The sequence below is a fragment of the Accipiter gentilis genome, chromosome 9 (assembly GCF_929443795.1).
Source record: "Accipiter gentilis chromosome 9, bAccGen1.1, whole genome shotgun sequence".
NCBI classification, from domain to species: domain Eukaryota; kingdom Metazoa; phylum Chordata; class Aves; order Accipitriformes; family Accipitridae; genus Astur; species Astur gentilis.
Genome location: NC_064888.1, coordinates 37,451,558 through 37,467,495, shown reverse-complemented (window position 1 = coordinate 37,467,495; position 15,938 = coordinate 37,451,558). Strand labels below are relative to the sequence as shown.

The window sequence follows — 15,938 nt, the reverse complement described above, 5'->3', positions numbered from 1 at the left end:
TGTGGGATAAAAGGAAAAGTCTTTGAATGAAGTTCAATTTACAGATATAAAATACTTTGTGTAGGGAAAGCAGAAAAAAACCCCTATCTCCCAATCTTTAGCTTTACATATTAAATGACGGGCGCCAAACTTTTTAGTCAGCAATGAGAAACTGGTGGTTCTGCATCTCGAGCACTGTGTGCAGTTCTAGTCTCTTTATCTCAAATAGAACATGGTTGAACTGGAAGTTTGAGAGGAGGCCAACAAGAATTATCAATGATGTGGCTTGGCTTCTGTGTAAGAAATAGCTATGTAAATTAGTACCCCTATGTCTGAAAGACTTCTGGAGAGAGGATGCGGTAGCAGTCTATAACAGTGTACCTGTTGTAACAGCTGACGATGGGGAGCAGTTCTTTCACTGACTGCAAGGGATAGTGAACTAGGAAGCATCAAATGAAGCTAGTAGGAGCCATATCCAGAACTCTTTGTAGGTAGAAGATGGGACTTCATGCTGTGAGCCATAGACACACAGGATTTCTTTCCAAAGTACATTGTTGTATATGAAAAGCTTCTTTGAGTTGAAAAGGACAAGAAGAGAAATCCACCAATGCCTACTAAATACAAAAAAACTTCAACATGGGAAATGCTGGGAGCTGAAAATTGGTAATGCTGAGAGAGTATTGTATATATGTCTGCCTCTATTCTTGCATCCTTGCCTAGGAGTGCACTTAGTTGCCAGTGGTAGAGGCAGGTTCTAGGCTAGGTGGATTTTTGATGTGGTCCAGTGTGGTTGTTTTTATGTAACAATAATTATATATCAGATGTATTAGAGAAGTCTCCAGATACTGGGGTTTTCTTTGGGGGATGCTGAAGATTGAGTCTTCCAGCTTTGGTCTTTGTATTATGACATGCTAAAGGTACATTATCTTTATTTAGATTGACTATTTTGAAAGAGCAAAGCGCTTAGAAGAAATTCCTTTAATAAAGACTGCATATGAGGAGCAAAGAGTGCATGATATGGAGCTGTGGGAGCAACAGGAAGAAGAAAGGGTAAGAACTTTTTGTTCATATGATAAAATCCATTAGCGATAAATGAAAAATAGTGGGGTTTGCACTGCCTTTTTTCCCCCAGTTTAATCCAAGGGAAGAAAGGAAAAAGTTGATATGAAATGAAGCATTAGTTTCACAATTTCATTGTGCTAGTGGACAGCAGTATCTTCTGTTTAGGATCTGAAAGAGGAAAAGATAATTTCTCTTTCTAGTGGCTGAAGTAGATTGAATGCAAATATATAGTAAGATTTTAATTTGTAATACTTTTAATATTGTCTATTTTTAGATCACCACTTTGCAGTTGGAGCGCGAGAAAGCTCTTGAGCATAAGAACAGACTCTCAAGGATGTTGGAGGATAGAGATTTATTTGAAGCCAGGCTCAAAGCATCGCGACGAACAGTTTATGAGGTACATGAGATATGGTATTGTAATAAAATACTGCCCTTAAGTAAGGAACTAAACTTGTGACCCAGTGATTCTTCATGAAAACTAGAAACAAATTAGTATCTAGATTGGTTCAGAATTATGGAATTGTTTATTTTCTGTTTTGACTAAAAAAAAAAAACGAAGCAAAGTATTCTTGCACCCATTCCTAGATATTATCACTTAGACTTTTTGACAACTTCTGGAATAGCTTATATGGAAAATAAAAGATAGGTAAATTACTTTTTTCAATGCAGCTGTTAGTAAGAGATCATTGGGTAACATATGAGCAGCCAGCTGTATCTGTACAAGTACTTGGATTTACTGTGGTGATGGAATAATACTGAAGTAATACTGAAGTGGAGAAATAGACAGAAATACTTTTCTATTATTTTTAATCTTTTTGTTTGAATCTGGAAATTATTTTGATAGTCTAAGTATTTGGAACTTCAAGTTATGCTTTTTATGTTTGCAAAATTTAATAACAAATTTAGACCACAAAGGCAGGGAAGGAACTGTGCCTTTGTTTCTTGCTCTGCATTTTAAAAATTCTACATTTGCTGAGGCTGTTTATAGCTTTGATTATTTGGCTATGTTGCAGTAAGAACTGGTTTTAAAAAAAAAGCCAAAGAGGTATTATGTTAAAATAAGTAACTGCATATTATTCTTTGCAACAATATAGGTTAATTTTAAGTAATGTATTTTAGGTATAGGTAGGTTATTATTCAGGTAGTTACTTTCCTGAAAAAGCAGATGAAGGACTAAAATTGTGCATGGTGACTGTCTTTCTTCTAAGTAGGAGTATATTCCCTTATGCAAAATTTCTTGCAGAAAAGGTTGAAATGGCAAACAGGTAGTTGTTTTTCAGCGGAGCAAAGTTAATATGTTGGTTTGTGTTTCTGTGCAGCTTTATTTAGCAATTTGTGTAACTGTCTAACTCCTAAACTTTACAGATCTGGTGTTTTCATGTGTATTTGTATTTCAGGATAAACTGAAGCAGTTCCAGGAACGGTTAGCAGAAGAGAGGCGTATTCGTTTGGAGGAACGCAAGAAACAACGCAAAGAAGAGAGGCGCATTACTTATTACAGAGAAAAAGAGGAAGAAGAACAAAGATTACGAGAAGAACAGCTGCTTAAAGGTATAATCAAGAACATGATTATTTTATCCTTTGCGTCCTTGACCCAGTCCAGGTGTGTACACAGCTAACTTCTCGTTCCACTGTTTCATGATATTGGAGGAAGTCTTCAGTCAGTGGCAAAGACTGTGTTCGTTGCTATCAGACACTGTACCTTTACATTTTACCTAATGCACCTTCTGAATGTTTACCTTTGCAGCATAGAGATGAAAGTAAAGCTTTATAGGAGGAAGGGAAAATGAAAGCAGATGAATGCTTCCTGCCCTCCGCTTCTCCCAGGCATAAATAAAGGAGGAGATAAAGTAAGAGAGGCTAATGACTAAAATCAAAGACTCAATTTTTTGTTTAGTTTGAGTTCTGTCCACTTTTTTGTGCATATCTTGAAGAGAATAGAAAAGGAACATTGGTGTCAGATCAAGAGCTCAAGAATTGTAGGTGACTCACACACCTTTCTTTGTGAATTGCTTTGTCTGGTAGCCTGTTTCAAGGCTTGAGAAGAGATGATAGGCATCCTGTAAGGTAAATTTCTGTCCTGCTTGCCAGTTGGTGGATGAAGATTTTATGTATCAGAGTTCATAATCATGCAATATTTAAAACCCAACCAAACAAAAACCAAGCAGTCCTGAATATCAAATTTCTGACACTGCTAGCTGATTTTTTTTTTTTTGTTTGACATTTTCTAAGGAAGGGATCCTCTACTATGCTCAAGGTGATTACTGATACTTTAGCTGGCACATTTGTGGTCTGTACATGGAATTAATGTGCAGGTATTGGAACATTCTGTTTCCTTTCTCGCTATCTGTTGTTCAAGATGTCACATTAATGGATGTATCAGGGTTCCTTTTCCTATTGCTTTTGAGTTAGGATACTTCCAGAAAACAGGTTCTATGGTTAGTCAAACTCATCCTGTGAAATGCTTGGATTTTTTTTCCTGTTTTTCGCAAGGAGTCAAAGGGGAGCGACTATTTTGTAACCCTTCTGTAGATACAGCAAAGTAATAATCTGTATTGGTAATACATTCTGTGTACGTTTGCAACTCTGTAGAGCGTGAGGAAAAGGAACGCATTGAGCGTGAGAAACGTGAACAGGAACAGCGTGAATACCAGGAACGTGTGAAAAAACTAGAAGAACTGGAGAAGAAAAAACGTCAAAGAGAAATGGAGATAGAAGAAAGAGAGCGTCGTCGAGAAGAAGAAAGGAGAGGTCTGGATGACCCGTTTTCAAGAAAGGTAGGTAATACCTGCAAGTTTGTTTTCTTTTTGACTGCTGCTTCTTCTGTAGGTTATTTGGAAGAAGATGATAGCGTTGCGGAATCATAGGGTAACATTTTTTTTTTAAGTTGTAGCATATAAGTGGCTACTTTAATAGTTAAGTTATTCTCACTTAGTTTCACTTCAATATCAGCATTCTGGAGTCTGTAGTTTAGTAATAAAGTGAAACAAAGAAACTACTAAGATCTCCAAGCTGTTTAAAAACTAAACAAATAAAGACTAAAAAGAATATTGAATAAAATTTTCTTTAACACAAAAGAAGGAAAGCTGTGTTGGGAGCAAGTATAGTGACTCATGCCAAAGCCGGGAATTAAGAGTAGATATTGAAGGAAAATCCCAGACTAAACATAAAAGCATAGTTTTATATTTTATAAGAAATACACAGTTAGATAAAACATAAAAACAAGAGGTGTGTGCAACTTCCCATTTACAAATATAAGTATTAGGGAAAATCATTATCCCAATCCAACAGGCAATAAAGTAAAAGCTATTTGCAAATAAATGTTTAATGATTTAAAAGAATGTAACCAAGTACCACAAACTTTCTACGTCCCACTTTTTCAGCACTTATCAATAAGGCAACTAGTTTTAAATTTCATCCGCCATAGCCATTGTCTTTGTTTAATGCGTACTTCATTGAGTAACACTATGAAGATAAGTGATCAGAGCTCGTATAAATTGTTTTGATAGTCTATCAGGTAAATAATCATCACTGATATTTTTCACATAAGAGGTACTCCTAGCCATGGGCACTTGATTATATGGAAAAGGTGATTCGGGTTCTGAGAGAGATGGCCATACCACTTGAAAAATATTACTTGCAGGTTTAGGATTCTTTCTTTGCTCACCCTTGTTTGTTGGGGTCATTTCAAAAGCGTTTTAAGTAGACAATCATGGAGTAGTGGATATGCAAGATGTTGTGTAACCTGTGTATTCCCCATATTGAAGCGTAGACTTTGACATATAAAAACACTTTTCAAAGAGTGGTTTAAAACTGGAATACCCTTCTATAAAGAGGTTGTGTGATTATGTGAAATCAGGTATTTAATATGGTTTGCCTAATTTGCTCCTCGTGATGGAATTAAGGAATAAACAACTGTGTTAGAAATTGTTTAAATGGTTTGTCTTTGTCCAGCAAAGGGGAGAGACATTTTGCCTTTATTAAAAAAAAAAGAAAATTATTGCTCTGCCCTGCATCTACGCAACCTGTGTGAATCACAAATACCTCACCTGTTCTGTGCATTGAGGTAGTTGGAACAAAATGGTCTCTGCTTCAGAGAGCTTCCAGTTTATGCAGTTACATTTTCTGATCTAATTAGAAAGCACAGAAAGAAATAATTCTTTGAATTCTTTCCTACTGTCATTAAGCAGCAGGAAAGTGAAATTGTTAGAACCTTTTTCATGTTAAGAGGTGATAGCTGTGGCTCACTGTCGCTATTGTTCATACACTTGTTCGTAAAATCTTTAGTGGCACAAAGGGAACCATGTTGTTTTTTAAACTGTGCCAGAAACAATGAAGTTAGTCAGTTAAGACCATACTCAAGTTATTCAAACTCATAGTTCAGGATTCTCTACAGTGGAACAAGTGAGTTTTTAATGACATAGTGTGCTCCAAAAGGAGTAGATGATATGTTGAAAACCTTTGGTTTAAAGTATTCAGAGAGAATGTTCCTTATTTCTTTTGACATACAGGAATCTCGTTGGGGTGATAGGGAGTCTGAAAGCTCCTGGAGAAGAGGTGGCGAGACAGAATCTGAATGGCGACGAGCACCAGTGGAAAGGTAATCATTGTGTTAATAAGCACCAGTTGTATTCGGCTCAAAATATGTAGGCTCCCTTTTTGTTGCTGCTGCTAAAGCTGCACTGTCTGAATATCTCATGCCTTTACATCTGTGAAAGTTACCTTCTATTAAAAAATTGCTTTGTAAGGATCATGAGAGAGAGGTTTTATCTTCGAACTGCATTCAGATAACATTCCTGTTTTATTTAGCTTAGATATGTGAAAGCTAGCAGATACCTTCTGCATGTGATAACTTGCTTGCTTGGTTTCTTTTTTTAAGTTAATTTCTGTCCCACTCAAACATTGGTGTCAGTTGTATAAATACAGAATGGGGAAGGATGACAAGCAAATGCAGGGTTCCTGGATGATGAAACTGAGATTTCCATTTAGAGAACTGACAGTAATATATAAGAATAGTAAAGTCAAAGTTCAGAGTCTTAAACTATTCAAGTCCCAGAGTGAGTCACAGAGCAGAAAATATATGCCATAAACTAAAACAAAGTTCTGAAAGACTATTGAACAGAGAAGGAAGGATTTCTGAAGGAAGACTATTCTGAAGGTACTTGGCACTTTAAAAAAAAAACAAACAAAACAAAACCAAAAAACCTGCTTGTTCACATCTATGTATTTTAGGAGTTTTAGGTATGTTCACTAATCATAATGAAGACTGTTTATACAGTTGTAGAAAATAAGATCTTTAATGTTTGTCCATCCCTCTGCTCTGCAACAGCATGAGCTAACAAAACTATTTCTGATGGTGCACATCTAGTTGTTCTTGAAAGCCTGTGCTGATGGAGATACCACTGCATGTTCCAATTGGCACTATGTTTTATTGCTTAATTAGCTTTCCAGATAGATAGATTTTTATAAATATCTAACCTTAATTTCCAGTGCAGCAATTTAAATCCATTACAGCTTACTCTGACTCCAGTGGAAGCAAATTAATTTACTCTTTCTCTCTCTAGTAATTTCTTCTAATGTATTGGAAGAGTATGATTTCTCAATAAACAAAATAGTCTTTCAGTCTTTCTTTAGAAGCTGTGTTGCCATTGTTGGTAGTGAGCCACTTTCTCGTGAATTGCAAAATCACAAATTGGATGAAACTCCTGGATGAAGCCTTTAACTATTAACATATTGCCTAAGTGTATAATGCATCTCTTTATATGCTTCAATGTGATACTTTTTTTCAGACAGAATGATACAGGTGACCCATATTCATTTTTTAATCATTATAGCAGAGAGTTTTTCTGAATAAGTGTTGTGTTAGTCATTTCTCATTCAACTTCTATAGCAATTGAGCCAAGTGACTGCTGAGGAGTTAAAATTAGGCATATTTGGGGTTATTATGTAGCATGTTTGGTGAAACTTTCCTTCTTTTGACTAAAAGGAATATACTGAGAATACTAAAAGGAAATACTGACAGCAGTCAAAATTAATATCTCTATGGAATTTTAAGTAAAGCAATGGTTCTTGATTATTTTCTTTTTGCTGAGCTTAGGAAATAACAAAGTAAAAGTGATGATACTCAGACATAATTGCAGAAGAAAGGTGTAATTCTGCATTCTTCAGTAGCCCCTAGTCTACCTTCAGTTGGATTTTAACCCTAAAGGGAAAATGTGTTGCATACAAAGACAGCGGTGCAAGCCTAACTGAGAGTAAAGTAATTTCAAAACATGTTTCTGAATTGCATGATAAAGGCAGTAACATAGAGGACAGAGCATCAGATTTAATTTGCAGCATATATCTAGCTGTAACTACAGCTATTGGATATATGCATTAAAAAGTAGTTATGAATGCTAGTACAAGGAGAGACGCTATAAAATTTGTCTCGCAGACAATTTCTTATTGGAAATGGCACATTTTTGGCATACGCCCCATATTGGTACACAAGTCCTTACAGTCATGGAGCAACCAATTGTACTGTGCAGCAATCCCCAGAGTGCTGGATTCCAGGTGATCAGCATGTTGCAGTGTTCTCAGATTTCCATACCATGGTCCCAGTTACAAGAAAAAATGGATTACGGAAAAGCAGAAGAGTCCAGCAAGGGCTGTCTGTCTCTTGGACAGCTAGTGGCTTTATTATGAGGTATAACTAGACTGTGAGTATTTGCTTTGTTCCTTCACTGTGCAAGAAAGGTAGTGTTAAGAAATAAAAGAGGAAAATAAAGCTAATTACATAATAAATTTTATAAGGAAGAGAAGAAAATTAGTCGTAATATAAAAAATATTACAAATACTGTGATTGCAGGAAAAAGAGGTTAACATAGAAGTGCTATGTAGGAGTTAAGTTAAAAGCCAGTTATTTAGTAGAAGAGTCATTTTATGGTCATACCTCTTGTTCTTTCTCTAGATCACAGAAAATCCATAAAATGCTGTCAGGAATTGGGCACTTGCTCATTGAAACAATGAAATGGCAACTAATACAGACCTGGTATTCACTAAAAGTGGTGGGGCAGTGCTGCAGGCTGTCATACTTGGTGCAGCTCATTAGAGTTATTACTGCCACAGATTGCTATCCCAAAGTATCAACAAATGGTTATGTGCTTATGGTCAAGAAATACTAAAAAGCCAAAATGCATCGAAAAGGGGGATTGACCTCTATTGTATGTCTGCGCTGTTTGTGCCTGAGTTAAGATGAGCAAAAAACCAAAAGTTACAAACCTGTAACAGTGGTAGACACTATAGCATGAACTTTGCCAGCAAATTTCTGCTTTAACTGGTAAAGCTGTCTGCATACTTTCAGTTCATGTAGATCTGTGTGTAGGGTTTTTAGAGGTTAATGAAAAATGGGCTATGTAATAGAAACTGGATTGCATTACTACCAGTGACTGCCATTCAATAATATTCTTAATATTCATGAATCCTTCTGTTTTTACTAATTTATCAGGTACTGTTTGACTCTATTTCAGTAATCTTTTAAAGTGAGAGTTAGGATTTCTAAGAGGGAAAGGACAAAAGCTGATGAACACTAAAGTTGTCAAACGAGAAAAAAATGTAAAAAACAGAGGCATAATTTCACCTGCAGTAATAGTTTAAAAATCAGAGTAGTAGTGGTTTAAACATAGATTTAAAAATCCTAAACCCCTGAAACATTACCTAAGTATGAATGAATTAAGGACTTGTTCATTTGATGAACTTTATAGCCATTTCTCTACGTCTTTTATGTCAAAATAATCAGATTTTTCAAAGGAGACGATTATCCAATTTGAGTGTAAATGGAAGCTGACATTCTCCGTGTCTTGTTTTTATCTCACAGCTCAATGGTAATTGCATTCTCCCTTACTCTTCCAAAAACAGGAAGTATGCTGCTCACAGGTCCTCGAAATTCTTGAGATGCAGAGACAGTGTCTTTGTTCTCAACTCTTGGAGTCCTACATCTGTTGTTTTGTAGCAAGTAATTGCTGTTCTTTTGTTTATGTTATACTAGCATAGTGGATTTCTAAACCTGTGGGGGGTTTTTGTTTTGTTTTGGTTTTGATTCTATTTTTTGAATCTGTGAGATTCAACCCAGTGCAGCTTCTCTTCTCGTGCCAAGAAGCAGGTACCAGTACATCTCTCTGATGTAGTATTCCTTGTTTCTTTTTATTGCTGAGGAACTAGTTTAGGAAGGTTAATTTCCTAAAATAAAGAAATTAATCTGGTGACAAAGCCACAGTTTGTGGTCTAAATGTATGTCTAAAACCCTGTAGACATTAAACTAAATGGTGTGTCCAGAGAAGTGACAACAGTGGAAGGCTCTAACCGTTGTTCAGCAGTGTCTGATCTTTTCAGTGTTACAAATTCAAACACATTTCAAAGATGAACTGATGACTCAATAGCCCAGGGAAAATTCTCACCGATTCTTTACTTCCCATGTACATCCTAGTAAGGAGAGTCCTCTCTGTGCAAGCACTGATAGCCTGCCAGAGCCTGGCGCACCCTGCTTGGATGTCAGGCAGTAGCAGCGGATCGAGTCATGAGTTTACTACGTTGTCCTGCCGTATCTAGTTGTGGATCCTTGTCAGTGAAAGTATTGCCAATCTTTTGGGCTGGAACTGTGCCAAAGCATATGAAAACAGTGATTGGACTGTAGGGTTGGAATGTGTGTGAAGAAGGGAGATGCTTACTTGATGGTTGTGGGGTTTTTTTAATACTGGTTCTTTGAGACGTAGCTTGAGTTTGTCAAATTAGGCTTGGTGTAGAAGCCAAACCTCTTCTCTGCTGTGTTGCAGCAGATAACCAACAGGGGACTGTAGTTATCCCCTTCAAACTATAGTTTTGAAGGAGATAGTAAACCATTCAGTCTTTACTGAAGCTTTAGGGATGGTGACCTACCACTTTCCCATAGCAATGAAGGCAATTAGAAAGTGCATTTGAAAACTGCAAGCTCTGTACATGTGTTTGCAACCACACATCAAGTGGATGCATTCAGAAATGGCCTTGAGGGGTTTGATACTGTCAATCTAATATATAAAGCTTTCCTGGATGTCAGCTTTACTTTTTGCTTATTCCCTGTGGTTTTTATAGAGATTGGCGTCGAGGAGAAGCAAGAGATGATGAAAGACCTTTCCGACGAGGGGATGATCTGCCCCGACGAGGGGATGATCTGCCGCGACGTGGTGCTGCAGAAGAAAAGGAACGTCCTTCTATGGAATCAACAGAGGACAGGCCGCCTAGGCGTGAAGGGGATGAGGACAGGCCACCTAGGCGCGAAGGGGATGAGGACAGGCCGCCCAGACGTGGATTGGATGAGGACAGGCCGCCCAGGCGTGGTTTGGATGATGATAGAGGGAGCTGGCGGGCTGCAGATGACGACAGGGGTCCCAGGCGTGCTTTGGATGATGACAGGCCACCTAGACGTGCTTTGGATGATGACAGGCCACCTAGACGTGCTTTGGATGACGACAGGCCACCCAGGCGCAGCTTGGACGATGACAGAGGCAGTTGGCGTGCAGCAGATGACGACAGAGGACCCAGACGTGGGCTGGATGACGACAGGCCGCCCAGACGGGCTTTGGATGATGACAGGCCACCCAGGCGTGGGCTGGATGACGACCGGGGCAGCTGGCGTGCTGCAGATGATGACAGGGGTCCCAGGCGTGGGCTAGATGATGACAGAGGTCCCAGGCGGGGGATGGATGATGACAGAGGTCCCAGGCGTGGGATGGATGATGACAGGATGTCAAGGCGTGATGATGACAGGGGACCATGGCGTAGCGCAGATGATGACAGGCTCTCCAGACGAGATGATGACAGGGGTCCATGGCGTAGCAGTGATGATTCAAGGCCAGGTCCTTGGAGACCGTTTGGTAAACCAGGTAAAATACAATAATATAATAATCTTCCCTCCAAAGCATGTGTTAATCTAGTAGATAATGGATGTAATGTACTTGGTGCCAGAGATGGGAGAATCAACTTTGAAAATGTCTGGATTAATTTGGCTAATGCAGACACTCCTTTACTTAGTATAATTAAACCTTTTGATTTGGTTGAATTTAAGAAAAAAAAAAAATGCAGCAGTGTCTGTTGCTTACCTGGAAGATATCTAAAGGTCACATAATAATGCTAGTAATTTACCTATGTGCAGAAACAAAATATACAAGTTGAATGCTCTGATGGGAGAGAAACTTTCTGACTAGATTAGCACACCTTGGTCTCTTTCCCTGCCCCCTCTGTATGTCTGAAATTAACCTCCTTCGAAGGATTTTGATAACATCATTCAAGTATGTCTGGTTTTTATAAGCCTTTTTATGTGTACAAAGATACTCCTGTTTTTAGCATTCCTGTTTTCCTTTTGTGTCTACCTTTCTTTAAAATCCTGCTTTGAGCAGGAGCTTGGACTAGATAAACTTCTGAGGTCCCTTACAATCTGAATTATCCTATTCTTGTATAGTTTATTTCTAGTCTTAAGTCTTGTTGATGGTGACTAGAACAACTGTTTCTGATTCTTTTCAGAACTGTCGATGATGTTTAAATGTTAGGTATGATATTGATTTAGACACCAATTCTGTAATCCAGGCCTGTAGAAGTTACCATAAATCTCAAAACTCACACTCCAATAGCTTTCTCCTTTTTCCTATTTAAAGAAAAAGCAGGCTGCATAATAAAGAACTCCCATTCATAAATAACTGAACGATATTGCAGGATGCACTGTGTAAGTAGATGGTAAACGATAGTCATATTTTAAAGTAGTGCTTTAAAAAGCAGTAAATTCTTAAATAATTTGCTTGCTTAAAATCTCCTCACTTGCAGATTTTCACAAAGGAATCTCCTGTCTAAGCCCCCCCCTTACTTCCTCCTGCACTTGTTTTGCACAAGACTCTTGAGGAGTCTGTGGTTTCTGACTGAAAACTGCAGGGTGTAATCAACTCTGCTAAATTGTTACAGGCAGTCCTGATAGATGAGGTATATATTATTGTCTTTATATTAAGCAGTTTCTACATTGTTTTGTCTATGGCTCCCACTCAATGTGCACACTTTTTACAAGCATCTTGAGTTGGATCCTCAGGGATGAAAACTTGAAGAACCAGTTTCAGTGAGGGAAGTAAAGGATTCTTTGTCTACAGAGAGATCAGAGGTCAGTCACAAATTCCTTTGACTGTGTTTGTTTCTTACAGGGGGATGGAGAGAACGAGAAAAGGCTCGTGAGGACAGCTGGGGGCCTCCCCGAGACTCCAGACCTCCAGGAGACCGTGAATGGGATAGAGACAAAGATCGTGATGAAAATGAGAAAGACCGTGAATTTGACAGAGACAGAGATTTTGATCGAGATGATCGTTTCAGGCGTCCCAGGTTTGTTTAAATACCTCTAGAATGTTTCTGTATTTTAAAAAAAAAAAAAAAGTGCCCTGCTGATAAAGAAATAATATGATATTGCTGAGTGAAAGGAACAGTGGTTGGTTTGTATGAAATTAAGCACTTCAAGACAGTAAATGGATAGTGGCATTCTGGGGCCTTTTTGGTTTGTTATTTTTAAGGTGACATTAACTGTTTACAGAAGGAACCCCAAAATGCTTTACTGCTTTTGATATATTTTTTTTTTTAACCTGTTATCAGGAGAATTTTATGTTAGGCTCCAGAGAAAAAGAAGAGGTTTTGGAAGTATGTCAGTATGTTAAACAGAGACCCACTGGGCCTGGAAATATGCGTGTTGTGATTTATTATTGCTTCTTTCCATAGCAAAGTTAAAATCTTAACACTTAAGTTTTATTTTATGTTTTGAATGGCAAAAGGGATGATGCTGGTTGGAGAAGAGGACCAGCTGAGGAAAATTCTAGCTGGAGAGATTCAAGTCGTCGTGAAGAATGGGACAGAGGTGGTCGTGACATGAGAGATCGACGTACTGATGACAGAGATCCACCCCTCAGAAGAGGACCACCACTCAGATCTGACCGTGAAGAACGTATGTTTGTTTTAGTGTTCCTAAAGGCTTACAGTCATTTATAGGGCCTTCATGTTACTTGGACAGTGCTAGAATGTGGTAAAATGGGAATAAGTTACATTTTCAGCCACTTAAACTCCCTTTGCAGAAGCAAAGTAATAGAAAAAAGCGTTAGTGTCATTGAGAATTATTCCTTGAATCTTCTTTTAGTTGTATTCTTTTTCTGTCATAGTAGCATTTCACATCTGCAGAAGGATAACATTTTAAGTGTGCAGTTTTCATAGTAGGATTATGTTCAGGGTGAATGAAATTCTTGTACTTAAATTATCAAGATAGACATCCCAGAAAGTAATTTGTGGCTTATTTCCTAGAACCAATAAAATGTGAGGATAATATTTCCAAACCATAGTTTGGAAGGCCATATGGATTTCACACTATTAATGGTATTGATTTTGATGAATAACCTATTTTAATTACATACATTAACCTGTTTTAATTATGTACACTTATTAATCCTTTGCTGTGTTCTAAAACCAGAATAACAGCAAACACATTTAGCCTGAGATATCACGTCTTCCAATTCTGGCGTTCTTGCGTTCAGAATCTCATTTGGTCTCTGCCCCGATTGTGGCTGCTCCCTGAGCGTGGGTGCTGTCAGGCAGCCGGTCTCGGAGAGCAGACTGGAACAGAGCACAGCATGTCACACGGGACTTCAGCTTGGCAGAAAGACTGAGGGTTCTCAATGTGGAGGCTTTTTTTTTTCTTCTTCTTTTTTAACCTATCAAGACGTTTAGGTGTTTGATTGTCTGGTTTGGTATTTGACACAGCTTTGTTAACACATAGCTGGGGTAGAATTCCTAACATCCTCTTGCTGGAAATGAACAATTCTTCATATAGTAAAGGGAGGTGAATGCTGTTACCAGTGGAGTTGTGTAATCCGGTGCCGTTTATACCTCTGATTTCAGTAAGCTGAAGAGTAATTTGCTGTCTTTCAAGGCAGTGAACACCTAAACATTTTCCACAAGTGTTTTTAAGTTAGGATATTTCTGTTTTCGGGGTTCAGTCATTTCTAAGGAGATGCTTTTGTGCTTTTAATTCTGATAAGAATATAAGAATATATTTTTACATCATAAAACCACATACATCAATAGAACATTCTTATTGCAGTTATTGTATTTTAAAGATGACACTTGGGTTGCTCACAACAATCCTGAATCTGAAAAGAGGCTTGAGTAGTTCCTGTTACTTCACTGTAGAATTAGACTGTGCATTTGGCTGTCATCATCATCTTGCCTCTTGGCAAGATGGAGAATCAGTAAATCAGACTGTCTGTGCTGGGCATATTTGTTTAAACTCTTGCAGGCTGCTTGGTGGAGCATGACAAAGGTTGTTTTATTGTCCTTCTGTATTTGTAGCAAGCTCATGGCGGCGTGCTGATGATAGGAGAGAAGAACGTGGAGAAGAACGTGAAACAGTTCGGCGATCAGCTCCTGCTCCTGCTGCTCCTCCAGCTTCTGCTCCCGCACCAGCATCAAAAGATCGAGAAAGAGATGGGGAAAAGGAGAAAGGTTCCTGGAAAACAGAAAAGGAGCGTGAGCCCCTTCGCCGTACTAAAAATGAGACAGATGAAGAGGGGTGGACCACTGTACGACGTTAAGTGAAAATCAGAGTTTAACCAATGTTTTAGCTTTGATTTGATGGAATCCATGGATTATATTTGTGCTTATAAACATTCTGAATTGGAATTCTTTAACAAATGTTTTGAGGTAATGTGAAAGCATGAGCTTGAATTACTTACTCATATAGATTGATCATGCACAAAACTCACAGCAGAAGGTTGGAAATTGAATGCCAGATTTTGAAATTTCAAATGATGCTTATTTCATGGGTCATTTGTTGCTAAAATAAAAAGAAGCAAGCCCAACAGCTGTCTTGAGTAATGCTTCTGTCTTGCACCAAAACAGGCTGACCTTTCTATTTTTAGTCTTTCTTAATTTGGAAGGGGTATTATCGTTGCAGAACATGCATTTGAGAACTCCTCTGTTCACACAGTGGAATTATTGAAAAAGCAGAGCTAAATCAATTTCCATAATTAGCCAAAAAAAAAAAGGGGGGGGCGGGGGGGGGAAGCCCTCTCTTACATAGGTATCTTTGAGGGCAGGTGGTTTCTGACAGACTTATTTTATCACTATCTAAATTCAGTAAGTTGTTTAAATTTGAATTAAATACAATAAATATTATGAGCATTAGCTACACTGGGATATTTTCTGTAGATTTACTTGAATACATAACTCCTACGAGGCCATTTTGCAGTCATTGTTCCAGTAATGTATACTGCTGCAGTGTACAACCACAAAACTTCAAGCTTTTACAATTTTAAGTGTTTTGGTAAGCATATGACTATGTATTTTCTGTTGCCAATATCACAACTGCTTTTTCCATTACGGGATAATTCATGCCTTTCAAGGATTTATAAATATTGTCATATTTAAGATGTGTGGTTTTGGAGAAATTGTTGAATTTTCCCCCAATTCTTTGTCTTTAGGGTCAATTCTTTCCCTTTCCAAAAAAGTGATTTGTAGTAATGGCTGTGTTGACTTCAATTTTGGGGTGTGGTAACAACAATTAATTATCTGGTCATAGTGAAGCCAACACAGAACTTGCTGCTGTGTGTTTCTTCAATGATAAATAAACAACTTAAGGAATTAGCTGCTACAGTGTCTTGACTTTTTAGTAATTTCCTGTCATGTACGTTAATGCAGAACAGCTGTTGAACAACTCTTTTCTGTATGCATACCTGTTTCTGTGAGAATGTGAGAACACCTGGGACAGTTTCTTCTTGAGTAACCTGGTTTAATTTTAACATGTGTGAACAAAAGTTGTCATATTCCTCTTGTCCTTTTCCTGCCCTCTTCTGAGTTATCCAGGACCAGTAGGT

General features: G+C 38.0%; 1 protein-coding gene across 1 annotated transcript in view; it reads left to right on the top strand.

Annotated features, from left to right (window-relative positions):
* The window catches only part of EIF3A (eukaryotic translation initiation factor 3 subunit A), a 35,855-nt gene extending 20,142 nt beyond the window's left edge, over window positions 1–15,713 (top strand). The window contains exons 14-22 of the mRNA XM_049810206.1: window positions 916–1,029; window positions 1,316–1,438; window positions 2,439–2,592; window positions 3,634–3,818; window positions 5,553–5,641; window positions 10,147–10,937; window positions 12,237–12,411; window positions 12,852–13,021; window positions 14,416–15,713. Of these exons, the coding sequence (XP_049666163.1) occupies window positions 916–1,029; window positions 1,316–1,438; window positions 2,439–2,592; window positions 3,634–3,818; window positions 5,553–5,641; window positions 10,147–10,937; window positions 12,237–12,411; window positions 12,852–13,021; window positions 14,416–14,657 (2,043 nt within the window). The 3' untranslated portion in view covers window positions 14,658–15,713. The remainder of the gene's footprint in view (window positions 1–915; window positions 1,030–1,315; window positions 1,439–2,438; window positions 2,593–3,633; window positions 3,819–5,552; window positions 5,642–10,146; window positions 10,938–12,236; window positions 12,412–12,851; window positions 13,022–14,415) is intronic.
* The last annotated feature ends 225 nt before the right edge of the window (window positions 15,714–15,938 follow it).